Source organism: Danio rerio, chromosome 7 (genome assembly GCF_049306965.1).
Source record: "Danio rerio strain Tuebingen ecotype United States chromosome 7, GRCz12tu, whole genome shotgun sequence".
In the NCBI taxonomy this organism is placed as follows: domain Eukaryota; kingdom Metazoa; phylum Chordata; class Actinopteri; order Cypriniformes; family Danionidae; genus Danio; species Danio rerio.
This window is the reverse complement of record NC_133182.1, coordinates 8,338,791-8,366,526: the sequence shown is the minus strand read 5'-3', so window position 1 is coordinate 8,366,526 and position 27,736 is coordinate 8,338,791. Positions and strand designations below refer to the sequence as shown.

At 38.6% G+C, this 27,736-nt stretch overlaps 3 protein-coding genes across 3 annotated transcripts; all 3 read left to right on the top strand.

The window, feature by feature from the left end:
- jac9 (jacalin 9) lies at positions 1-1,541 on the top strand. The gene is made up of 2 exons (NM_001113634.1): positions 1-49; positions 304-1,541. Exon 2 carries the CDS (start codon positions 306-308, stop codon positions 1,251-1,253), a length of 948 nt encoding a protein of 315 aa, NP_001107106.1. The 5' UTR covers positions 1-49; positions 304-305; the 3' UTR covers positions 1,254-1,541.
- Positions 1,542-11,179: 9,638 nt separating this feature from the next.
- ntrnl3 (natterin-like protein 3) lies at positions 11,180-12,734 on the top strand. The gene is made up of 2 exons (NM_001386637.1): positions 11,180-11,245; positions 11,500-12,734. Exon 2 carries the CDS (start codon positions 11,502-11,504, stop codon positions 12,447-12,449), a length of 948 nt encoding a protein of 315 aa, NP_001373566.1. The 5' UTR covers positions 11,180-11,245; positions 11,500-11,501; the 3' UTR covers positions 12,450-12,734.
- An 11,953-nt stretch (positions 12,735-24,687) lies between these two features.
- jac6 (jacalin 6) lies at positions 24,688-26,199 on the top strand. Its single transcript, NM_001110406.1, has 2 exons — positions 24,688-24,715; positions 24,970-26,199. The coding sequence occupies exon 2, from the start codon at positions 24,972-24,974 to the stop codon at positions 25,917-25,919; it is 948 nt and encodes a 315-aa protein (NP_001103876.1). The 5' UTR covers positions 24,688-24,715; positions 24,970-24,971; the 3' UTR covers positions 25,920-26,199.
- Positions 26,200-27,736: the final 1,537 nt, after the last annotated feature.

Genomic DNA, 27,736 nt, shown 5'->3' with positions numbered 1-27,736 from the left:
CTGACGAGTTGCATATTGAGAAGCTCTTCTTCAGACTTCATTCATTCAAGTGAGTGTAATTCTTGTTATGGGCACCTTAAATGTAATGCATTTAGCTCACAGTTTGAAACTTTAAATGACATAAGGATATTATATAATATAACAGTAATTGTGACACCAAGTTAATGAGAAACAAGGAACAAATAAAATTGTTATGGATGCTTGTTGGGTCTTCAAGAAAAAAATACAAATGTACCATATTAAAATGTGTCTATATAATAATCATGATGCTAATTTTGTGATCTTTATATCTAATTTCCTCAGAGATGGCCTACCCAACAACATTAGGGCAATGTGGTAGTGGAGGAGGTACACCGTTTTCATTTACTGGTGAAAAAAATGGTGCCAGTTTGCAGAGGATCTGGGTTTGGGTTGGAGGATGGCAGATCAAGGGTGTCAGGGCCTGGCTTACAGATGGAAGAGAAAAATCCTTCGGAGAACCTTATGGATCACATCAAGAGTATGTGTTTTCACCTGGAGAGCTTTTTACCTCACTGTCCGTCTGGGGGAACGGAGCAGGGACACGTCTCGGGGCCATCAAATTCACGACCAACAAGGGTGGGAAATTTTTTGCACATATGACAGACTGGGGTTTAAAAACTGAATATCCCATGGATGTCGGCTCTGGATTTTGTCTTGGCATTTGTGGAAGATCAAGTGAAGACATCAACCTCATGGGGTTCATGTTTCTCAATGCAGTTCAGTCATCAGTTCTCACCAATGTCAACTATCCCACCATCAAGGAGCTGATCCCAAAGGTGGCTATGGAAGAGATCAAGTCAGTCACTTGTAAGAACGAAACCTCAGCTACTCAGCACCAAACAATCGAAAGCTCAAAGAAAGTGATCAAAACATTTTCATGGTCTGAGACTTCCAGCTTCTCATCAACATTCAGTATGTCGGTGAAGGCTGGGATTCCCGAAGTTGTAGAAGTTTCTACAGAATACAGTGTTACTGTTGGAACTGAAAGCACTTATGGTATGGAGGAGACGGAGGAGAGAAATGAAACCCTGACCACCGCTGTTGAAGTCCCACCAAAGAAGAAGGTGGATGTTCACATTACTATTGGCAGAGCCAGTTTTGACCTGCCGTACACTGGCACAGTGAATATCACTTGCAAGAATGGCAGTGTGTTAAAGTACGAAACCAAGGGCCAGTACAAAGGCGTCACTTACACTGATATTAAAGTGAATACGGTTGAAAAAGATCTGTAATGTAAAAACAGATTGTTCAGCAGCAGAGTATCAGTTGATTTACCTTTGATTGGGTTTTGTTTGCGCTCTTCTTCATTTGATCCTTTCTAAATGAGTTTCTGCTTAATGTTTTTTAAAAGAGGAAACATACTCAGCATTGTTGTTTTTAAATAATCGTTTCATATTCTGTTAAAGAATGATCTTACAGCTTCAACCCTTTTGTAATCAGTGGCAGATCATGAGATTTCCCTTCATATAAGAATTAAGTGTTTAAGTGAACAGAATAAAAAGCATTGCATTTCAAATAAATCTTGTGTAGTTTTGTTTAATGGTGTTGTTTCAGTTAAAAATGAGTGTGAAATAATCTATTCATCATGACAGTAAACTTTAAACAAACAAACATACAGAAATGCAGATAAAGATTCAATGCAGCATATGTTATATATTACAATTTTTTCTGGGGTTTTGTGGAGAACAAACTAAATTCAAATAGTTTAACAAAAGTCCTGACTTGGCAAATGGTATGTGTTCCCTGAAAAAATCTAAGAGACACCATTTAAACCCTGGAATCTAACAAAACAAACAAACTACTATGCTACTTGCTAATGCCACTACTGTGTGCTCCAGAAAAAAAATCTATTAAGAATCAAATCAGAAAAACCAGTAGAAAGTGAAAATACAAATTTCGTAAAGCTTGGTCTCCTAAACATCAGGTCACTTGCACCTAAAGCACTTATCATTAATGAAATAATAACAGAAAACAATCTTAATGCACTCTGTCTCACTGAAACCTGGCTGAAACAAAATGAATATATTAGCTTAAATGAAGCAACTCCTCCAGGATTCTTATATAAACATGAGGCTCGTCAAACTGGTCGTGGTGGTGGAGTTGCATCAATCTTTAGTGATTTCCTTAATATTAATCAGAGAAAAGGACTTATGTTTAGCTCCTTTGAAGTATTAGCGCTTAATGTTCAGCTTCCAGATACTATGCAAAAACCTGTTATCTCTCGCTTTAATCACCATATATAGACCCCCAGGACCCTATGTCAATTTTCTAAAATAATTTTTTGATTTTATTTCTGACATACTAGTCAAAACTGATAAAATGCTAATTGTAGGTGACTTTAACATCCATATAGATGACGCTAACGATAGATTAGGGCTCGCGTTTATGGATTTAATACACTCACTTGGGATAAAGCAAAACGTTGTGGGTCCAACCCATCGCTTAAAGCATACATTAGATCTAATTCTGTCTTATGGAATCGAGGTTATTGACGTAGACATTATACCACAAAGTGATGATATTACAGATCATTACCTCTTACTATAAAAGCTGTGTTTACCTAAAATCAGCAAACCCGCTCCAATACTCCGCCCTAGTAGAACTATTGTTCCGTCAACTAAAGATGAATTTATAAATAACTTACCGGATCTCTCTCTATTTCGTAATGCACCCGCAAACTCAAATGATCTTGATGTAGTAACCAGCAGTATGGATGCCGTCTTTACTAGCACACTAAATACTGTGGCACCCATCAAATTAAAAAAGGCTAGTGAGATTAAAACTACACCATGGTATAATAGTCTTACTCGTGTGCTCAAAACAGCAACCCGCGCCCTGGAACGTAAATGGAAAAAAACTAATTTAGAGGTCTTTAGAATTGCGTACAAAGACAGTATGTCCAGCTATAGGAGGGCTCTAAAATCTGCCAGGACCGAGCACCTGCGCAAACTGATAGAAAATAATCATAACAATCCTAGATTTTTATTTAACACCATCTCTAAATTAGCAAATATTCAGTCATCCTTGGAACAAACTGTTCCACCGCAAATTAGAAGTGATGACTTCATGAATTTTTTCAGTGATAAAATAGAAGGCTTTAGACAGAAAATAGGAGATGCCAAACTTTCTGCAGTGGCTTATACTCCAAATCCTGTAAATATTTCACTGAATCATAATAACCTACACTGCTTCAAAATCATAGAACAGGAAGAGCTAGATAAAATTATAAATAGCTCTAAACCAGCTACGTGTATGCTGAACTCAATTCCAACAAAATTACTGAAAGAACTGCTACCTGCTATAGGAGAACCTCTTCTTAACATTATCAATACTTCTTTATCTATAGGCCATGTTCCAAACTCTTACAAGCTAGCTGTTATTAAGCCTATTATTAAGAAACCGCAACTGGACCCCAACTACTTAGCTAACTATAGGCCTATTTCAAATCTTCCATTTATGTCTGAAATACTAGAAAAAGTTGTTTCTACTCAATTATGCTCCTTTCTGCAGACGAACAATATTTTTGAAGTGTTTCAGTCAGGTTTCAGGGCTCATCACAGTACAGAAACTGCATTAGTGAAAATAACCAATGATTTACTCTTAGCTGCTGACCAAGGGTGCGTCTCGCTATTAGTTTTACTCGATCTTAGTGCGCCATTTGAAACCACTGACCACAATATCCTCATAAATCGCTTAAAGTCTACAGACATCCAGGAACAGGCTCTACAATGGTTTAAGTCATACTTAACTGACCGTTACCAGTTTGTGAATATTAATGGACAGCCTTCACAAGTCAGCTCAGTAAAGTATTGGGTGCCTCAAGGATCAGTTCTAGGCCCTGTACTGTTTACAATTTACATGCTACCTTTGGGAGACGTTATTAGAAGACATGGGATCAGCTTTCACTGCTATGCAGATGATACTCAATTATATATTTCAACTAAACCTGACGAGACGTCTGAACTGTCTAAACTAACTGAGTGTATCAAAGACATTAAAGACTGGATGACCAACAATTTTCTTCTCTTAAACTACAACAAAACAGAATTATTACTTATTGGGCCTAAATCTTGTACACAGCAGATCTCGCAACTCAATTTACAATTAGAGGGATACAAAGTTAGCTTTAGCTCTACTATAAAAGATCTGGGTCTCATATTAGACAGCAATCTAACTTTTGAAAACCATATATCCCATGTCACAAAAACTGCCTTCTTTCATCTGAGAAATATCGCTAAATTACGTAATATGCTATCCATCTCAGATGCAGAAAAGCTAGTCCATGCTTTTATGACTTCTAGGCTGGATTACTGTAATGCTCTGTTTGCTGGCTGCCCAGCATCCTCTATTAACAAACTTCAATTAGTACAAAATGCAGCTGCCAGAGTTCTGACCAGGTCTAGAAAATATGATCATATCACACCAACTTTATCCTCCTTACACTGGCTGCCTGTTAAGTTTCGTATTGAATTTAAAATATTACTTCTCACCTATAAAGCTCTAAATAATCTAGCTCCTGTTTATCTAACCAACCTTCTGTCTCGCTACAATCCAACTCGCTCCTTAAGATCTCAAAACTCAGGGCTTCTGGTAGTACCTAGAATAGAAAAATCAAGTAAAGGAGGTCGAGCCTTCTCTTTCATGGCTCCTACACTCTGGAATAGCCTTCCTGATAACGTCCGAGGCTCAGACACACTCTCCCAGTTCAAAACTAGATTAAAGACCTATCTGTTTAGTAAAGCATACACTCAATGCATCACCTAGCAGGTTCCACACAGGCTTCTGCATCTTGCTTATATACACTATAAACAGCAGCTACGCTAATTATTCTCTTTATTCTCTATTTTCACCTGGGGATACTCATCCCGAGGTCCTCAGATTATGCAGAGTCACTGACTGGATCTAAGACCAGCGACGAGATGATCCCAAGGTTTCCACATCCGGGACCAGGACATATCCTAAGCTGCTGCTGCGCTGATGGTCATGGGGAGTGGAGAACATGAGTCTGATTGTTGCCCGTTTCTGTGTGCATGTTATCCATCCGTTATTCATCTCATTCCATTTTCTCAGTTTACACTGTTTACAAGGCTTGAACGAAGCAGACAGGTAAGAAAGTCACGTGACATACATTTTGCAACACTTAGGACTACTCTTATGTATAGTACATTAGGTTAGGGGTGAGCGTCACCCCTTGTACTTTGTAGATAGATAGATAGATAGGTAGGACTCGGAAGAGTCTTTGCGTGTTTATTTAAAGGCCGTTATTTTGCCTTTATTTACATTATCTAACAGTAAACAAAAACAACAAATTAATAAAAAATAAAGAAAATAGTCACAAATTTTTGGTATCTACTCCGGTTGTCTTTTGCACTTAATTCACTGTTTATATAAATTTATTTTAATTGCACATAAATGTCAAACCCTATTCCCTAGACTAACATCAGGGGTTTGTAACAGGCAGGACAATGTAAATTTTACATTGTTCTCCTTTCTGGTGTTAGCTATTAGCGGTGTTGGGAGTAATGCAATACAAAAGTAATGTATTACAGTAACGTATTACTTTTTCCTGTAACGCAGTAGTGTTAGGCATTACTAACACAGTTTCAATAATATTTTACTCAGTACATGTTCAGTAATGCTTGCGTTACAACAAACTTTTCGCCTGCAAGACATTAACAAATAACAAATACCTCAGTTCTATTTCCTGTTTGGTTAGTGAATATATGCATGTGTTAAGCTCCCTCTGGCTTTTGCACCTTTTTTACTTTGAATGCTGAATGATTTCAGCCTCTCAGCTCGAGGTCTGAGGCTATTGGCTCAGCCCGGTTCCCAGCAGCGGAAAAGAAGCAAATAGATAAAAATGGTGGAAGACAGTACAGTCAGTGGATTCATTTAGTCTTTTTAGAGGCATTTAGATCTTTGTTTGATCTGTTTTCTTTCTAAGCAGTTAGGCGATATTTAGCCTATATATTTATTTCTATGGCCTAAAATGACTGAGGTTGAGGGGTTTTTCCTTTAATTGCACTTTTTTTCTGAAAAAAGCTATGTTTATCATGCTCACTTTGTGCATGACAATTTTATGTAGTAAACCATTTGAATTTAAAGGGAATAAAATAACGGAAACAATAAGAAAATAAAAAGCACATCTTGTCATGGCATTGGAGTTTACATATAATCAGTTAAATCAAATCAGGCCTTTATTTGTCACATACACTTTCATATAGCGAAGTTATGAAAGTGTAACCCCCCCCCCCCCCCCCCCCCCCCCCCCACATTAGGACACAATTCAGGAGAGGGAGGCGTAAAAACTCCCTTTCACCTTGCTCTTGAATTAGGGCAGAGTGAGATCAGGGAGAAAAAAAGCCCCAGCAGTCAAGCACATGAACACACAGACAAGACATAACAGGGGTAGATATAGTTCGATGAGGGCGGGCAGCCATCTGTTCCTGCAGCCAGGGGGCGCTAGTCACAGACCCACCTACCCCCTCTAGTAGGTGAAAGCACACAAAGACGTAGGATGAGGGGCTAGGTAGTGATTGTCTATCTGTAGTTGTGTGTTTGTGTGTATGTAAGCCTGTAGAGTCTAACAGGTGTCCTTGATAGGGAGCAGGTATTTCAGAGCATCTCCTTATCTTGCAATCCTGGAGCCAAGAACGTCTGGCAGAAAAAAAACAAGGAGCCGAAAGAGTAGAAAAGTACTTCTACAATTTCACAGATATTTAATCTCCGTCACTTTGTGTCCAGATCTGGCCAAATGTTGTTGCAAAGCTGCTATTTTCATTCCCGATGTTTTCCAATTTGCGGTCTAGGACCATCATTATTAGCGAGCCTACCCATAAGCGTTTCAATCAAACCGGCCAGGCTGGTGGGGTTTTGAGCAGCACTGACCGCTTTCCTCAATCGTTGATACCCCAGGGCCCCACATAAGCCCATCAGCAGAAACCCTGTTATCAAAGTTCTGAATAGGTAAATATCTTCAACATCTTCCAGAGAGAGAGAGAGCAGCCAGGCACACGACGCGCCACTTCTCCCACCGATCCATCACGGATCCAGCTGCAAACATCCCCGCAGGGCAAGTCTCGTCGAGAAGATGGTGTCAATTGCATTCAGAGACAAGTTGATCAAATCTATAATTCCTTATTCGTTTGGATAGCAGGGCAAGGAGAGCCTCAGAGATAGAATAAGATGAAGACAAGAGAAGCTAGCAGAGAGAGATGTGGGACGGAAAGGGAAAAAGTGCGACCGCCTTCGCCAAGAGCCAAAGAAAGAAGCCTGTTGGCCTGTTGTGTCTAATATGAATATAGCCAAGCTATTCACAGATATTGCCAAATAATCACTTTACCTCTGCCATACTTTAAACACATTTAGATCATTTGTGATTCTGGCTGATATTCTTTTTTGCATTGTCTTGAGCCTTCACGTTGCCAAATACTAAATTATTAGTAGCCTGGATGGATCATTCTACATCATATCACTTTCTGTAAAATGCTCTGCAGTACATTTTTCGTTTTAGAATGTTAAATTCTTATTCTGTAGTTATTTTTGTAAAAGTAACTAAAAATTAACATAAGAGTTACGTTACAATTCTGAGGCAGTAATTTTAAAAGGTAAAGGATTACTTTTATATAACAGTAACAAGTAATCTGTAATGTATTGCAGTTGTTACAACCTCTCTCAAAAATAATAGCTTGTTTTAAACAGAGAGAAAGCAACATAAAAAGAGAAACTTAGTAAACATTGTAATCATTTTTAAATCAATTTATTTTTACCAGAAAACCAATAATAACGATAACAAATGCTTACCCCACAACAAACGAATGAACTAATAAATCCCCAGAAAGAAACAATTATGAAGGACAAGAAAACAACCACAAAATCAAATGCTGTCTGGTCCACTAAAGCTGTGTCTTCCTTTCGCCTCCTCGTTGGCATCTTTATCCCCTCTCCAATTAATGACGCATGCACACTCGTATCAAAAGCCAAGAAAAACAAAGGAAGGTTCATAAAAAAAAGAAGAACACAAAGAAAAAGACACAGACGTAACACAGTTTAGAAGTAACTTGCACAACACTGGCTATTAGACTCACACTATTTTACTCTACCACATTGGTACTCTCCTGCTTCTGTGTTTACCAAGCTTGGTGACCTTTGCTGCTGAGAAACCCAGCACTGTGAAAAGGGTCTATGCTCAGCCATTCTCGCATTGTACTCTTCATTAAAAAAAAAAGAAAAAAAATGAGCACCACTGCCAGCACATTTCTATACTTTATGCTGAATAGAATAGACAGTTAATGCTGTAATAGCTGCACACATCACTTTTATTGAACACAACATATCCATCGTAAACTATCCTGCCCGGACAACTAGAAAAACAAGCAATTGTCACAGAGAATGCAGTCCATGCCACAAAAATCCTTAACAACACAGAATCAAAGAATGACAGGACAAGCTGAATTGTTACTGATGCTCACTGAATGTTCTAGAGTCAAAAAAACATTAGTGCCGTCAAAATTAGCGTGTTAACGCATGTGATTTATTTGAAATATTTAACACATAAATAAATTCAATTACATGGTTGCAGTTTTTTTTTTATTTCCTGTTGTGGTCGACGTCTGTTCAACATGCAAAGAAATATGCACAAGACCAATTTGACTTGACTTTTTTGACTTACTTTAAATTTGACTTGACTCAATTTGACTTACTTTAAATCCCATCTAGAGTTTCAAAATAACCATTCTGATCAGGCGGGCGATAACAAAACCCAACTAAAGTTGCTTTGCTACTCGGTAACATTAAGTCCAACCAAACAGCTTCAACCGTGGGGCTATCCAAGTCCATTCTCTGTTTAAACATAACGTCCGATCTAATATATACACATACTCCTCCACCTTTCAGATTTCTGTCCTTTCGAATTAAGTTGTAGTTTGGTATATGTATCTCTGCACTCGATATTGAATCATCCAGCCATGTTTCACTGCAGCCAAACAGAGTAACATTGAATTCCTGTCACAAATATCTCACTTCACTTATCTTTGGAAGCAGACTTCTCATGTTAAGATGAACCATATTTAAACCAAGTGTGCCGCAAGCCTGCGTTTGAGTGAAGGTCTCGGCCGTTAGATCGCCCCCTGGGGGCTGGCTGCAGTACAAGTCATAAAGCCCGCCTCCTCCGTGTTAATAAAGGAGACTTGAGCCCAAATAAAAAAAATTATTACACTTGCCATAAAATGTCCCGAAAGATGGTTCTGGTCGATTAAGGCACTGGTTATTGTGCTGAAATAGGTGCAGATCTTCATTTTTGTAAACAGTTTGTTTTTAGCAGTAATTTAATGCTGGGCGTGTCATCGTGATTGACAGCTGTGATTGACAGTTTCTCAAAGCAGCGCGTCTGAGCTTCAGCAGGAGACTGAAGTGTTATTATTCGATTTCTGTGTTATTTTACCATGACAACATGAGTTCAGCAGTAAACTACAGTTTCTGACATACATGATCCTGGTGGAACACTGTTTATTCGCTAAGGTCAGGGCTTTTTTCGGGCTTTATTAGTTTGCTGATAACAGGAACTGATGCCCGATTCCAGCCCGAGTCAATCAAGCAAGATGCGGCGGCCGAGCGAGCCGGCGCTGCCGCATGCGAGCCGGAATCAGCCCGCGACGCCGCGAGTAGGTTATGTGCGCTACGGCCCGGAGCTGGCGCGATTGAATATATAAAACCCTCATATTTGTTAACGTTATTACATCCATTTGTGTTGATATGACAGCAAACGCATGCTGAGAAGTTCGGGAGGCGTGGTTGATTTTACATAAAGCGTTTGGTTGGAAGCTCGACTCTGCTCATTTTCGCGGCTCCTCCTCTGGCTCCATCAGACAGTCCTTCTGCGCATGTCAAGGCTCCAATTTCAGCAGTCTTTTGCGACAGTTTGTGCCTGTCAAGCAGGCGTTTTGCCCTCAAGGCGTTCAATGGGAAAAGGGGCTGTCGCGTCGTCCATATTTTTTACAGTCATTGATTCAAACCCTTTAAGGTACAAATGTCTCTTAAATCACTTATCTTTGAATTCGTTGAATCCCGTAATAAAACACCTTCTGCTGACCCAACTTCTGGCCTCAGTGTCCTCAGCATTCCACCTTCTACCATAGAAGTAGAAAACATATCCACCGACCCATTATCCATACTAATTACTTCTCTTGTTTCAAAACAGGGAATCAAATCTCTCCACCGGTCAGATATTGAGCTCTATTCCGCGGCGATTTCCGAACACCTGTTCCGCACATCATTCAAATCTCGGAGCTTCACATTAGAATCACTCGAAAAGTTTCCTTCATAATCCATTGGAGAAGGCCCAGGAGACTGATCAAACAGCAGACACATCATTATAATCGCCCAGTCACTTGAATTTCTTCGCATTTGTCTGATGCGACGTTGTTTCTTTGGACAGTGAAGCCATGGCCGATAAAAAAGCGAAAAAATAACGCCCTTTCCAAAGCCGAAGTGTTTACATCCACGTCTCATTTGATTATCCTTACTCTTAATATTAAAGGAAAAATCATCTTTCACTTCTAAAGTACGATTTAAGAGTATAACTGAGCAGCGTGATTAACACTCCACATCTGCCTGCCGCCATTTCTTTACACATGTCACTTTTAAGAGTCTCTTTAACACTAATGTTATAAAGAGATCAGAAATTTTGTTTAAATATTTTATTTTCGACTATTTGCCCTAATAATATTAGTAAATTAAAATAAAGTGGGTAAATGACAAAAAAATCCTAATGCTTCTAAATATATTGTTAAAAAAATTATTATTTTTATTATATTTTATTTTAATAATTATTAATACTGAATGATATGAAACATGATATCATGATGATATGTTTGCAGTGTTGCCTAGCCTTATATCTACATGAAATACACTGACTTTCTAAACATGTTCACATGGTAAATATTTGAAGTAGATGCATTTGTGTGCTTGAAGTTCCTCTTGAAGAATTTTTCGCTTTGTTTCTTTTTCATTTTGTTACTTTCATCCCTGCTCTCCCACAGGAGACCAACCCTTTATGACCAAATGCATCTATCCTTTTTAATGCAAATGTCTGACTCATAGACCCAGAGCGTGTGCACTGCCAGCTCTATTTAAGCAGCATCCCAATCATGCTCTTGTCACTTTTCTGGCTTTCACCTGACGAGTTGCATATTGAGAAGCTCTTCTTCAGACTTCATTCATTCAAGTGAGTGTAATTCTTGTTATGGGCACCTTAAATGTAATGCGTGTAGCTCACGGTTTGAAACTTTAAATGACATAAGGATATTATATAATATAGCAGTAATTGTGACACCAAGTTAATGAGAAACAAGGAACAAATAAAAGTGTTATGGATGCTTGTTGGGTCTTCAAGAAAAAAATACAAATGTACCATATTAAAATTTGTCTATATAATAATCATGATGCTAATTTTGTGATCTTTATATCTAATTTCCTCAGAGATGGCCTACCCAACAACATTAGGGCAATGTGGTAGTGGAGGAGGTACACCGTTTTCATTTACTGGTGAAAATAATGGGGCCAGTTTGCAGAGGATCTGGGTTTGGGTTGGAGGATGGCAGATCAAGGGTGTCAGGGCCTGGCTTACAGATGGAAGAGAAAAATCCTTCGGAGAACCTTATGGATCACATCAAGAGTATGTGTTTTCACCTGGAGAGCTTTTTACCTCACTGTCCGTCTGGGGGAACGGAGCAGGAACACGTCTCGGGGCCATCAAATTCACGACCAACAAGGGTGGGAAATTTTTTGCACATATGACAGACTGGGGTTTAAAAACTGAATATCCCATGGATGTCGGCTCTGGATTTTGTCTTGGCATTTGTGGAAGATCAAGTGAAGACATCAACCTCATGGGGTTCATGTTTCTCAATGCAGTTCAGTCATCAGTTCTCACCAATGTCAAGTATCCCACCATCAAGGAGCTGATCCCAAAGGTGGCTATGGAAGAGATCAAGTCAGTCACTTGTAAGAACGAAACCTCAGCTACTCAGCACCAAACAATCGAAAGCTCAAAGAAAGTGATTAAAAAATCTTCATGGTCTGAGACTTCCAGCTTCTCATCAACATTCAGTATGTCGGTGAAGGCTGGGATTCCCGAAGTTGTAGAAGTTTCTACAGAATACAGTGTTACTGTTGGAACTGAAAGCACTTATGGTCTGGAGGAGGAAGAGGAGAGAAATGAAACCCTGACCACCGCTGTTGAAGTCCCACCAAAGAAGAAGGTGGATGTTCACATTACTATTGGCAGAGCCAGTTTTGACCTGCCGTACACTGGCACAGTGAAGATCACTTGCAAGAATGGCAGTGAGTTACAGTACGAAACCAAGGGCCAGTACAAAGGCGTCACTTACACTGATATTAAAGTGAATACGGTTGAAAAAGATCTGTAATGTAAAAACAGATTGTTCAGCAGCAGAGTATCAGTTGATTTACCTTTGATTGGGTTTTGTTTGCACTCTTCTTCATTTGATCCTTTCTAAATGAGTTTCTGCTTAATGTTTTTTAAAAGAGGAAACATACTCAGCATTGTTGTTTTTAAATAATCGTTTCATATTCTGTTAAAGAATGATCTTACAGCTTCAACCCTTTTGTAATCAGTGGCAGATCATGTGATTTCACTTATAAGAATTAAGTGTTTAAGTGAACAGAATAAAAAGCATTGCATTTCAAATAAATCTTGTGTAGTTTTGTTTAATGGTGTTATTTCAGTTAAAAATGAGTGTGAAATAATCTATTCATCATGACAGTAAACTCTAAACAAATAAACATACAGAAACGCAGATAAAGATTCAATGCAGCATATGTTATATATTACAATTTTTTCTGGGGTTTTGTGGAAAACAAACTAAATTCAAATAGTTTAACAAAAGTCCTGACTTGGCAAATGGTGTATGTGTTCCCTGAAAAAATGTGAGAGACACCATTTAAACCCTGGAATCTAACAAAACAAACAAACTACTATGCTACTTGCTAATGCTACTACTGTGTGCTCCAGAAAAAAAATCTATTAAGAATCAAATCAGAAAAACCAGTAAAAAGTGAAAATACAAATTTCGTAAAGCTTGGTCTCCTAAACATCAGGTCACTTGCAAATAAAGCACTTATCATAAATGAAATAATAACAGATAACAATCTTAATGCACTCTGTCTCACTGAAACCTGGCTGAAACAAAATGACTATATTAGCTTAAATAAAGCAACTCCCCCAGGATTCTTATATAAACATGAGGCTCGTCATACTGGTCGTGGTGGTGGAGTTGCATCAATCTTTAGTGATTTCCTTAATATTAATCAGAGAAAAGGACTTATGTTTAGCTCCTTTGAAGTATTAGTGCTTAATGTTCAGCTTCCAGATACTATGCAAAAACCTATGTTATCTCTCGCTTTAATCACCATATATAGACCCCCAGGACCCTATGTCAATTTTCTAAAAGAATTTTTTGATTTTATTTCTGACTTACTAGTCAAAACTGATAAAATGCTAATTGTAGGTGACTTTAACATCCATATAGATGACGCTAACGATACATTAGGGCTCGCGTTTATGGATTTAATACACTCACTTGGGATAAAGCAAAACGTTGTGGGTCCAACCCATCGCTTAAAGCATACATTAGATCTAATTCTGTCTTATGGAATCGAGGTTATTGACGTAGACATTATACCACAAAGTGATGATATTACAGATCACTACCTCTTCCTATATAAGCTGTGTTTACCTGAAATCAGCAAACCCGCTCCAATACTCCGCCCTAGTAGAACTATTGTTCCGTCAACTAAAGATGAATTTATCAATAACTTACCTGATCTTTCTCTATTTCGTAATGCACCCGCAAACTCAAATGATCTTGATGTAGTAACCAGCAGTATGGATGCCATCTTTACTAGCACACTAAATACTGTGGCACCCATCAAATTAAAAAAGGCTAGAGAGATTAAAACTATACCATGGTATAATAGTCATACTCAAATCTCATCACCAGTGGACATTCAAATACAAGAACTTTGTTCAGTACTGTTGCCAAATTGTTGAAACCACATGATTCTGTTTCCCTTGATCCTATTCAGTGTGTTCCCTACTCTAATTTTCTCCATGCTAAGACTGATCATATTCATCATGAATTGCTAAATTCTGTTTTGATTGTTCCCAATTATCAGTATGATTATAGCCATGTTAGCGGGTCAGTGAGTATTCTCTCTAATTTTGAACTGCCCTCAGTTGATTTTATTACTAGGGAGATCATGAAGTCTAAGACCTCTACCTGCTCACTTGATCCCCTACCTACTGTTTTAGTTAAGTCTTGCATTAATTCACTATCCTCTTTTATTACATCTATAGTGTGTTCTTCACTATCAACTGCTACTGTTCCTTCATCTTTAAAAATGGCCTCTATAACTCCAATACTCAAAAAGACTGGGGCTGATACTAATGACCTAAACAATTTTAGGCCAATTGCCAACCTTCCGTTTGTTTCAAAAATACTGGAAAGAACAGTAGCAGCTCAACTTCAATCACATCTGCTTACTAATAACATCTATGAGCACTTTCAATCTGGGTTTCGCCCTAAACACAGCACAGAAACAGCCCTCACTAAGGTTGTAAATGATCTTCTTTTAGCTGCTGATTCTGGTTACCTGTCCATACTTATTCTTTTAGATATTACTGCGGCTTTCGATACTATTAGTCATTCACTATTATTGGAACGACTGGCTTCTATAGGAATAGCTGACAACGCACTTTGCTGGTTCTCTTCCTATTTAAGTGACAGAAAACAGTTTGTGCAGATAAAAAATAGACGCTCCGATCCTGTTTCAATCCTTCATGGTGTTCCTCAAGGGTCAGTATTGGGGCCACTTTTATTTATTATTTATATCCTACCTTTAGGTCATATATTTCGTTCTTTTGGCATACATTTTCATTTTTATGCAGACGATACACAAGTTTATATCTCCACAAAACCTACAACATCGCACCCCCCTTCTGACCTTACCAAATGTCTAAATGAGATTAATACATGGATGACTAATAATTTCTTAAAGTTAAATGCCAGTAAAACCGAAGCCCTTTTGGTTGGCTCAAAATCTGTTTTATCCAAAGCTCAATCTTTTACCCTGTTTGTTGATAACTCCCCAGTCAATTTCTCAACCCAAGTGAAAAGTCTTGGGGTTATACTGGATGGCATGCTCTCATTTAGTTCTCAAATTAGTAATATCTCACGTTCTGCCTTTTTTCATTTGCGTAACATTGCAAGACTTCGCCCTTCACTATCTCAACAAAGTACTGAAGTGCTTGTTCATGCTTTGGTTACATCACGGATTGATTACTGTAACTCGCTTCTCTCTGGTATTCCTGATAAACAAATTCATAAACTACAGTTGATTCAGAATTCAGCGGCTAGGATAGTCACCTGCTCGCGTACTTCTGATCACATAACTCCGATTCTCTTTCACCTGCACTGGCTTCCTGTTCACTATCGTATACAATACAAAATCCTCCTCTTAACATACAAAGCTCTTCATAACCTGGCCCCTCGCTATCTTTCTGATCTTCTTCATTTGTACACTCCTTCACGCTCACTGAGATCATCTTCTGCTGAACTGTTATCTGTCCCACACTTTAAGATGAAGTCATTTGGAGGCAGGGCTTTAAGTTGTACAGCACCGAAGTTATGGAATTCCCTGCCTTTGCACATTCGCCAGATGGACTCTATTTCCAATTTTAAATCTCAGATAAAGACGTTTTTGTTTAGGATAGCTTTTAATGATTTGCTGGTTTAATTATGCTGATTGTCATTTTTACTGCTTGCATTTTTATGATGTGCTTGTAATCTGCTGTAAGGTGTCCTTGAGTGCTTTGAAAGGCGCCTAAAAATAAAAGGTATTATTATTATTATACTCGTGCGCTTAAAACAGCAACCCGCGCCCTGGAACGTAAATGGAAAAAAACTAATTTAGAGGTCTTTAGAATTGCGTACAAAGACAGTATGTCCAGCTATAGGAGGGCTCTAAAATCTGCCAGGACCGAGCACCTGCGCAAACTGATAGAAAATAATCATAACAATCCTAGATTTTTATTTAACACCATCTCTAAATTAGCAAATATTCAGTCATCCAGAACAAACTACTCCACCGCAAATTAGTAGTGATGACTTCATGAATTTTTTCAGTGATAAAATAGAAGGCTTTAGACAGAAAATAGGAGATGCCAAACTTTCTGCACTGGCTTATACTCCAAATCCTGTAATTATTTAATTGAATCATAGTAATAACCTACACTGCTTCAAAATCATAGAACAGGAAGAGCTAGATAAAATTATAAATAGCGTTAAACCAGCTACGTGTATGCTGAACTCAATTCCAACAAAATTACTGAAAGAGCTGCTGCCTGCTATAGGAGAACCTCTTCTTAACATTATCAACACTTCTTTATCTATAGGCCATGTTCCAAACTCTTACAAGCTAGCTGTTATTAAGCCTATTATTAAGAAACCGCAACTAGACACCAACAACTTAGCTAACTATAGGCCTATTTCAAATCTTCCATTTATGTCTAAAATACTAGAAAAAGTTGTTTCCACTCAATTATGCTCCTTTCTGCAGACGAACAATATTTTTGAAGTGTTTCAGTCAGGTTTCAGGGCTCATCACAGTACAGAAACTGCATTAGTGAAAATAACCAATGATTTACTCTTAGCTGCTGACCGAGGGTGCAACTCGCTATTAGTTTTACTCGATCTTAGTGCGCCATTTGAAACCTCTGACCACAATATCCTCATAAATCGCTTAAAGTCTACAGGTGTCCAGGGACTGGCTCTACAATGGTTTAAGTCATACTTAACTGACCGCTACCAGGTTGTGAATATTAATGGACAGCCTTCACAAGTCAGCCCAGTAAAGTATGGGGTGCCTCAAGGATCAGTTTTAGGCCCTTTGCTGTTTACAATTTACATGCTACCCCTGGGAGACGTTATTAGAAGACATGGGATCAGCTTTCACTGCTATGCAGATGATACTCACTTATATATTTCAACTAAACCTGACGAGACGTCTGAACTTTCTAAACTAACTGAGTGTATCAAAGACATTAAAGACTGGATGACCAACAATTTTCTTCTCTTAAACTCCGACAAAACAGAATTATTACTTATTGGGCCTAAATCTTGTACACAGCAGATCTCACAACTCAATTTACAATTAGAGGGATACAAAGTTAGCTTTAGCTCTACTATAAAAGATCTGGGTCTCATATTAGACAGCAATCTAACTTTTGAAAACCATATATCCCATGTCACAAAAACTGCCTTCTTTCATCTGAGAAATATCGCTAAATTACAAAATATGCTATCCATCTCAGATGCAGAAAAGCTAGTCCATGCTTTTATGACTTCTAGGCTGGATTACTGTAATGCTCTGTTTGTTGGCTGCCCAGCATCCTCTATTAACAAACTTCAGCTAGTACAAAATGCAGCAGCCAGAGTTCTTACCAGGTCTAGAAAATATGATCATATCACCCCAATTTTATCCTCCTTACACTGGCTGCCTGTTAAGTTTCGTATTGAATTTAAAATATTACTTCTCACCTATAAAGCTCTAAATAATCTAGCTCCTGTTTATCTAAGCAACCTTCTGTCTCGCTGCAATCCAACTCGCTCTTTAAAGATCTCAAAACTCAGGGTTTCTGGTAGTACCTAGAATAGCAAAATCAAGTAAAGGAGGTCGAGCCTTCTCTTTCATGGCTCCTACACTCTGGAATAGCCTTCCTGATAACGTCCGAGGCTCAGACACAGGCTTCTACATCTTGCTTATATACACTATAAACAGCAGCTACGCTAATTATTCTCTTTATTCTCTATTTTCACCTCAGAGGCCCTCAGATTATGCAGAGTCACTGACTGGATCCAAGACCAGCGACGAGATGATCCCAAGGTTTCCATCTCCAGGACCAGGACATATCCTGAGCTGCTGCTGCACTGATGGTCATGGGGAGTGGAGAACATGAGTCTGATTCCAGCGACGCTCCAGGGACAGACGAGTCTTCGCTGAGGCCACCTTCTAGCCTCCACCGCGGTGACTGAAGCTTTTGACTGAGACTTTTGGCCAGCGGAGAAATTAAAATGGTCATGCCCAACTGAGTCTGGTTCTCTCAAGGTTTTTTTCTTCACTCCTATCAGGTTAAGTTTTTTTTCCCTCTCTGCTGTCGCCACTGGCTTGCATGGTTCAGGATTGGCAGAGCTACGCATCGATGAATTGGCTCTTCAGTGTTTGAACTCTCAGTAATGATTTTAAACCACACTGAACTGAGCTAAACTTAAACACTAAAAACTGAACTACACTGTTCCAGTTACTATGACCATTTATGTGAAGCTGCTTTGACACAATTCACATTGTTAAAGCGCTATACAAATAAAGCTGGATTCACAGGTGTGAAAGCACCCTTACTGTGTATTTTGTTGTTGCCCGTTTCTGTGTGCACGTTATCCATCCGTTATTCATTTCATTCCATTTTCTCAGTTTACGCCGTTTACAAGGCTTGGACGAAGCAGACAGGTAAGAAAGTCACGTGACATACATTTTGCAACACTTAGGACTACTCTTATGTATAGTACATTAGGTTAGGGGTGAGCGCCACCCCTTGTACTTTGTAGATAGATAGATAGATAGGACTCGTAAGACTCTTTTCGTGTTTATTTAAAGGCCGTTATTTTGCCATTATTTACATTATCCAACAGTAAAGAAAAACAACAAATTAATAAAAAAATAAAGAAAATAGTCACAAATTTTTGGTATCTACTCCGGTTGTCTTTTGCACTTAATTCACTGTTTATATAAATTTATTTTAATTGCACATAAATATCAAACCCTATTCCCTAGACTAATATCAGGGGTTTGTAACAGGCAGGACAATGTAAATTTTACATTGTTCTCCTTTCTGGTGTTAGCTATTAGCGGTGTTGGGAGTAATGCAATACAAAAGTAATGTATTACAGTAACGTATTACTTTTTCCTGTAATGCAGTAGTGTTAGGCATTACTAACACAGTTTCAATAATATTTTACTCAGTACATGTTCAGTAATGCTTGCGTTACAACAAACTTTTCGCCTGCAAGACATTAACAAATAACAAATACCTCAGTTCTATTTCCTGTTTGGTTAGTGAATATATGCATGTGTTAAGCTCCCTCTGGCTTTTGCACCTTTTTTACTTTGAATGCTGTATGATTTCAGCCTCTCAGCTCGAGGTCTGAGGCTATTGGCTCAGCCCGGTTCCCAGCAGCGGAAAAGAAGCAAATAGATAAAAATGGTGGAAGACAGTACAGTCAGTGGATTCATTTAGTCTTTTTAGAGGCATTTAGATCTTTGTTTGATCTGTTTTCTTTCTAAGCAGTTAGGCGATATTTAGCCTATATATTTATTTCTATGGCCTAAAATGACTGAGGTTGAGGGGTTTTTCCTTTAATTGCACTTTTTTTCTGAAAAAAGCTATGTTTATAATGCTCACTTTGTGCATGACAATTTTATGTAGTGAACCATTTGAATTTAAAGGGAATAAAATAACGGAAACAATAAGAAAATAAAAAGCACATCTTGTCATGGCATTGGAGTTTACATATAATCAGTTAAATCAAATCAGGCCTTTATTTGTCACATACACTTTCATATAGCGAAGTTATGAAAGTGTAACCCCCCCCCCCCCCCCCCCCCCCCACATTAGGACACAATTCAGGAGAGGGAGGCGTAAAAACTCCCTTTCACCTTGCTCTTGAATTAGGGCAGAGTGAGATCAGGGAGAAAAAAAGCCCCAGCAGTCAAGCACATGAACACACAGACAAGACATAACAGGGGTAGATATAGTTCGATGAGGGCGGGCAGCCATCTGTTCCTGCAGCCAGGGGGCGCTAGTCACAGACCCACCTACCCCCTCTAGTAGGTGAAAGCACACAAAGACGTAGGATGAGGGGCTAGGTAGTGATTGTCTATCTGTAGTTGTGTGTTTGTGTGTATGTAAGCCTGTAGAGTCTAACAGGTGTCCTTGATAGGGAGCAGGTATTTCAGAGCATCTCCTTATCTTGCAATCCTGGAGCCGAGAACGTCTGGCAGAAAAAAAACAAGGAGCCGAAAGAGTAGAAAAGTACTTCTACAATTTCACAGATATTTAATCTCCGTCACTTTGTGTCCAGATCTGGCCAAATGTTGTTGCAAAGCTGCTATTTTCATTCCCGATGTTTTCCAATTTGCGGTCTAGGACCATCATTATTAGCGAGCCTACCCATAAGCGTTTCAATCAAACCGGCCAGGCTGGTGGGGTTTTGAGCAGCACTGACCGCTTTCCTCAATCGTTGATACCCCAGGGCCCCACATAAGCCCATCAGCAGAAACCCTGTTATCAAAGTTCTGAATAGGTAAATATCTTCAACATCTTCCAGAGAGAGAGAGAGCAGCCAGGCACACGACGCGCCACTTCTCCCACCGATCCATCACGGATCCAGCTGCAAACATCCCCGCAGGGCAAGTCTCGTCGAGAAGATGGTGTCAATTGCATTCAGAGACAAGTTGATCAAATCTATAATTCCTTATTCGTTTGGATAGCAGGGCAAGGAGAGCCTCAGAGATAGAATAAGATGAAGACAAGAGAAGCTAGCAGAGAGAGATGTGGGACGGAAAGGGAAAAAGTGCGACCGCCTTCGCCAAGAGCCAAAGAAAGAAGCCTGTTGGCCTGTTGTGTCTAATATGAATATAGCCAAGCTATTCACAGATATTGCCAGATAATCACTTTACCTCTGCCATACTTTAAACACATTTAGATCATTTGTGATTCTGGCTGATATTCTTTTTTGCATTGTCTTGAGCCTTCACGTTGCCAAATACTAAATTATTAGTAGCCTGGATAGATCATTCTACATCATATCACTTTCTGTAAAATGCTCTGCAGTACATTTTTCGTTTTAGAATGTTAAATTCTTATTCTGTAGTTATTTTTGTAAAAGTAACTAAAAATTAACATAAGAGTTACGTTACAATTCTGAGGCAGTAATTTTAAAAGGTAAAGGATTACTTTTATATAACAGTAACAAGTAATCTGTAATGTATTGCAGTTGTTACAACCTCTCTCAAAAATAATAGCTTGTTTTAAACAGAGAGAAAGCAACATAAAAAGAGAAACTTAGTAAACATTGTAATCATTTTTAAATCAATTTATTTTTACCAGAAAACCAATAATAACGATAACAAATGCTTACCCCACAACAAACGAATGAACTAATAAATCCCCAGAAAGAAACAATTATGAAGGACAAGAAAACAACCACAAAATCAAATGCTGTCTGGTCCACTAAAGCTGTGTCTTCCTTTCGCCTCCTCGTTGGCATCTTTATCCCCTCTCCAATTAATGACGCATGCACACTCGTATCAAAAGCCAAGAAAAACAAAGGAAGGTTCATAAAAAAAAGAAGAACACAAAGAAAAAGACACAGACGTAACACAGTTTAGAAGTAACTTGCACAACACTGGCTATTAGACTCACACTATTTTACTCTACCACATTGGTACTCTCCTGCTTCTGTGTTTACCAAGCTTGGTGACCTTTGCTGCTGAGAAACCCAGCACTGTGAAAAGGGTCTATGCTCAGCCATTCTCGCATTGTACTCTTCATTAAAAAAAAAAGAAAAAAAATGAGCACCACTGCCAGCACATTTCTATACTTTATGCTGGATAGAATGGACAGTTAATGCTGTAATAGCTGCACACATCACTTTTATTGAACACAACATATCCATCGTAAACTATCCTGCCCGGACAACTAGAAAAACAAGCAATTGTCACAGAGAATGCAGTCCATGCCACAAAAATCCTTAACAACACAGAATCAAAGAATGACAGGACAAGCTGAATTGTTACTGATGCTCACTGAATGTTCTAGAGTCAAAAAAACATTAGTGCCGTCAAAATTAGCGTGTTAACGCATGTGATTTATTTGAAATATTTAACACATAAATAAATTCAATTACATGGTTGCAGTTTTTTTTTTATTTCCTGTTGTGGTCGACGTCTGTTCAACATGCAAAGAAATATGCACAAGACCAATTTGACTTGACTTTTTTGACTTACTTTAAATTTGACTTGACTCAATTTGACTTACTTTAAATCCCATCTAGAGTTTCAAAATAACCATTCTGATCAGGCGGGCGATAACAAAACCCAACTAAAGTTGCTTTGCTACTCGGTAACATTAAGTCCAACCAAACAGCTTCAACCGTGGGGCTATCCAAGTCCATTCTCTGTTTAAACATAACGTCCGATCTAATATATACACATACTCCTCCACCTTTCAGATTTCTGTCCTTTCGAATTAAGTTGTAGTTTGGTATATGTATCTCTGCACTCGATATTGAATCATCCAGCCATGTTTCACTGCAGCCAAACAGAGTAACATTGAATTCCTGTCACAAATATCTCACTTCACTTATCTTTGGAAGCAGACTTCTCATGTTAAGATGAACCATATTTAAACCAAGTGTGCCGCAAGCCTGCGTTTGAGTGAAGGTCTCGGCCGTTAGATCGCCCCCTGGGGGCTGGCTGCAGTACAAGTCATAAAGCCCGCCTCCTCCGTGTTAATAAAGGAGACTTGAGCCCAAATAAAAAAAATTATTACACTTGCCATAAAATGTCCCGAAAGATGGTTCTGGTCGATTAAGGCACTGGTTATTGTGCTGAAATAGGTGCAGATCTTCATTTTTGTAAACAGTTTGTTTTTAGCAGTAATTTAATGCTGGGCGTGTCATCGTGATTGACAGCTGTGATTGACAGTTTCTCAAAGCAGCGCGTCTGAGCTTCAGCAGGAGACTGAAGTGTTATTATTCGATTTCTGTGTTATTTTACCATGACAACATGAGTTCAGCAGTAAACTACAGTTTCTGACATACATGATCCTGGTGGAACACTGTTTATTCGCTAAGGTCAGGGCTTTTTTCGGGCTTTATTAGTTTGCTGATAACAGGAACTGATGCCCGATTCCAGCCCGAGTCAATCAAGCAAGATGCGGCGGCCGAGCGAGCCGGCGCTGCCGCATGCGAGCCGGAATCAGCCCGCGACGCCGCGAGTAGGTTATGTGCGCTACGGCCCGGAGCTGGCGCGATTGAATATATAAAACCCTCATATTTGTTAACGTTATTACATCCATTTGTGTTGATATGACAGCAAACGCATGCTGAGAAGTTCGGGAGGCGTGGTTGATTTTACATAAAGCGTTTGGTTGGAAGCTCGACTCTGCTCATTTTCGCGGCTCCTCCTCTGGCTCCATCAGACAGTCCTTCTGTGCATGTCAAGGCTCCAATTTCAGCAGTCTTTTGCGACAGTTTGTGCCTGTCAAGCAGGCGTTTTGCCCTCAAGGCGTTCAATGGGAAAAGGGGCTGTCGCGTCGTCCATATTTTTTACAGTCATTGATTCAAACCCTTTAAGGTACAAATGTCTCTTAAATCACTTATCTTTGAATTCGTTGAATCCCGTAATAAAACACCTTCTGCTGACCCAACTTCTGGCCTCAGTGTCCTCAGCATTCCACCTTCTACCATAGAAGTAGAAAACATATCCACCGACCCATTATCCATACTAATTACTTCTCTTGTTTCAAAACAGGGAATCAAATCTCTCCACCGGTCAGATATTGAGCTGTATTCCGCGGCGATTTCCGAACACCTGTTCCGCACATCATTCAAATCTCGGAGCTTCACATTAGAATCACTCGAAAAGTTTCCTTCATAATCCATTGGAGAAGGCCCAGGAGACTGATCAAACAGCAGACACATCATTATAATCGCCCAGTCACTTGAATTTCTTCGCATTTGTCTGATGCGACGTTGTTTCTTTGGACAGTGAAGCCATGGCCGATAAAAAAGCGAAAAAATAACGCCCTTTCCAAAGCCGAAGTGTTTACATCCACGTCTCATTTGATTATCCTTACTCTTAATATTAAAGGAAAAATCATCTTTCACTTCTAAAGTACGATTTAAGAGTATAACTGAGCAGCGTGATTAACACTCCACATCTGCCTGCCGCCATTTCTTTACACATGTCACTTTTAAGAGTCTCTCTAACACTAATGTTATAAAGAGATCAGAAATTTTGTTTAAATATTTTATTTTCGACTATTTGCCCTAATAATATTAGTAAATTAAAATAAAGTGGGTAAATGACAAAAAAATCCTAATGCTTCTAAATATATTGTTAAAAAAATTATTATTTTTATTATATTTTATTTTAATTATTATTAATACTGAATGATATGAAACATGATATCATGATGATATGTTTGCAGTGTTGCCTAGCCTTATATCTACATGAAATACACTGAATTTCTAAACATGTTCACATGGTAAATATTTGAAGTAGATGCATTTGTGTGCTTAAAGTTCCTCTTGAAGAATTTTTCGCTTTGTTTCTTTTTCATTTTGTTACTTTCATCCCTGCTCTCCCACAGGAGACCAACCCTTTATGACCAAATGCATCTATCCTTTTTAATGCAAATGTCTGACTCATAGAGCCTGCGTGTGCACTGCCAGCTCTATTTAAGCAGCATCCCAATCATACGCTTGTCACTTCTCTGGCTTTCACCTGACGAGTTGCATATTGAGAAGCTCTTCTTCAGACTTCATTCATTCAAGTGAGTGTAATTCTTGTTATGGGCACCTTAAATGTAATGCATGTAGCTCACGGTTTGAAACTTTAAATGACATAAGGATATTATATAATATAGCAGTAATTGTGACACCAAGTTAATGAGAAACAAGGAACAAATAAAATTGTTATGGATGCTTGTTGGGTCTTCAAGAGAAAAATACAAATGTACCATATTAAAATGTGTCTATATAATAATCATGATGCTAATTTTGTGATCTTTATATCTAATTTCCTCAGAGATGGCCTACCCAATAACAGTATGGCAATGTGGTGGTGAAGAAGGTACACCGTTTTTATTTGCTGGTGAAAAAAATGGTGCCAGTTTGCAGAGGATCTGGGTTTGGGTAGGAGGATGGCAGATCAAGGGTGTCAGGGCCTGGCTTACAGATGGTAGAGACAAAACCTTCGGAGAACCTTATGGATCACATCAAGAGTATGTGTTTTCACCTGGAGAGCTTTTTACCTCACTGTCCGTCTGGGGGAACGGAGCAGGAACACGTCTCGGGGCCATCAAATTCTCGACCAACAAGGGTGGGAAATTTTTTGCACATATGACAGACTGGGGTTTAAAAACTGAATATCCCATGGATGTCGGCTCTGGATTTTGTCTTGGCATTTGTGGAAGATCAAGTGAAGACATCAACCGCATGGGGTTCATGTTTCTCAATGCAGTTCAGTCATCAGTTCTCACCAATGTCAACTATCCCACCATCAAGGAGCTGATCCCAAAGGTGGCTATGGAAGAGATCAAGTCAGTCACTTGTAAGAACGAAACCTCAGCTACTCAGCACCAAACAATCGAAAGCTCAAAGAAAGTAATTAAAAAATCTTCATGGTCTGAGACTTCCAGCTTCTCATCAACATTCAGTATGTCGGTGAAGGCTGGGATTCCCGAAGTTGTAGAAGTTTCTACAGAATACAGTGTTACTGTTGGAACTGAAAGCACTTATGGTATGGAGGAGACGGAGGAGAGAAATGAAACCCTGACCACCGCTGTTGAAGTCCCACCAAAGAAGAAGGTGGATGTTCACATTACTATTGGCAGAGCCAGTTTTGACCTGCCGTACACTGGCACAGTGAAGATCACTTGCAAGAATGGCAGTGTGTTACAGTACGAAACCAAGGGCCAGTACAAAGGCGTCACTTACACTGATATTAAAGTGAATACAGTTGAAAAAGATCTGTAATGTAAAAACAGATTGTTCACTAGCAGAGTATCAGTTGATTTACCTTTGATTGGGTTTTGTTTGCGCTCTTCTTCATTTGATCCTTTCTAAATGAGTTTCTGCTTAATGACTTTTAAAAGAGGAAACATACTCAGCATTGTTGTTTGTTTTTAAATAATAATTTCATATTCTGTTAAAGAATGATCTTACAGCTTCAACCCTTTTGTAATCAGTGGCAGATCATGAGATTTCACTTCATATAAGAATTAAGTGAACAGATTAAAAAGCATTGCATTTCAAATAAATCTTGTGTAGTTTTGTTTAATGGTGTTATTTCAGTTAAAATGAGTGTGAAATAATCTATTCATCATGACAGTAAACTTTAAACAAACAAACATACAGAAATGCAGATAAAGATTCAATGCAGCATATGTTATATATTACATTTTTTTTCTGGGGTTTTGTGGAGAACAAACCAAAATTCAAATAGTTTAACAAAAGTCCTGACTTGGCAAATGGTGTATGTGTTCCCTGAAAAAATCTAAGAGACACCATTTAAACCCTGGAATCTAACAAAACAAACAAACTACTATGCTACTTGCTAATGCTACTACTGTGTGCTCCAGAAAAAAAAATCTATTAAGAATCAAACCAGAAAAACCAGTAAAAAGTGAAAATACAAATTTCGTAAAGCTTGGTCTCCTAAACATCAGGTCACTTGCACCTAAAGCACTTATCATAAATGAAATAATAACAGATAACAATCTTAATGCACTCTGTCTCGCTGAAACAAAATGACTTTATTAGCTTAAATGAAGCAACTCCTCCAGGATTCTTATTTAAACATGAGGCTCGTCATACTGGTCGTGGTGGTGGAGTTGCATCAATCTTTAGTGATTTCCTTAATATTAATCAGAGAAAAGGACTTATTTTTAGCTCCTTTGAAGTATTAGCGCTTAATGTTCAGCTTCCAGATACTATGCAAAAACCTATGTTATCTCTCGCTTTAATCACCATATATAGACCCCCAGGACCCTATGTCAATTTTTTAACATCCACATAGATGACGCTAACCATACATTAGGGCTCGCGTTTATGGATTTAATACACTCACTTGGGATAAAGCAAAATGTTGTGGGTCCAACCCATCGCTTAAAGCATACATTAGATCTAATTCTGTCTTATGGAATCGAGGTTATTGACGTAGACATTATACCACAAAGTGATGATATTACAGATCATTACCTCTTACTATATAAGCTGTGTTTACCTGAAATCAGCAAACCCACTCCAATACTCCGCCCTAGTAGAACTATTGTTCCGTCAACTAAAGATGAATTTATAAATAACTTACCTGATCTTTCTCTATTTCGTAATGCACCCGCAAACTCAAATAATCTTGATGTAGTAACCAGCAGTATGGATGCCATCTTTACTAGCACACTAAATACTGTGGCAACCATCAAATTAAAAAAGGCTAGAGAGATTAAAACTATACCATGGTATAATAGTCATACTCGTGCGCTCAAAACAGCAACCCGCGCCCTGGAACGTAAATGGAAAAAAACTAATTTAGAGGTCTTTAGAATTGCGTACAAAGACAGTATGTCCAGCTATAGGAGGGCTCTAAAATCTGCCAGGACCGAGCACCTGCGCAAACTGATAGAAAATAATCATAACAATCCTAGATTTTTATTTAACACCATCTCTAAATTAGCAAATATTCAGTCATCCTTGGAACAAATTGTTCAACCGCAAGGTTTTAGACAGAAAATAGGAGATGCCAAACTTTCTGCACTGGCTTATACTCCAAATCCTGTAAATATTTAATTGAATCA

Excerpts from the sequence above, each read along its gene's own strand:
- jac9 (NM_001113634.1), top strand. The coding sequence starts at position 306 with ATGGCCTACCCAACAACATTAGGGCAATGTGGTAGTGGAGGAGGTACA.
- ntrnl3 (NM_001386637.1), top strand. The coding sequence starts at position 11,502 with ATGGCCTACCCAACAACATTAGGGCAATGTGGTAGTGGAGGAGGTACA.
- jac6 (NM_001110406.1), top strand. The coding sequence starts at position 24,972 with ATGGCCTACCCAATAACAGTATGGCAATGTGGTGGTGAAGAAGGTACA.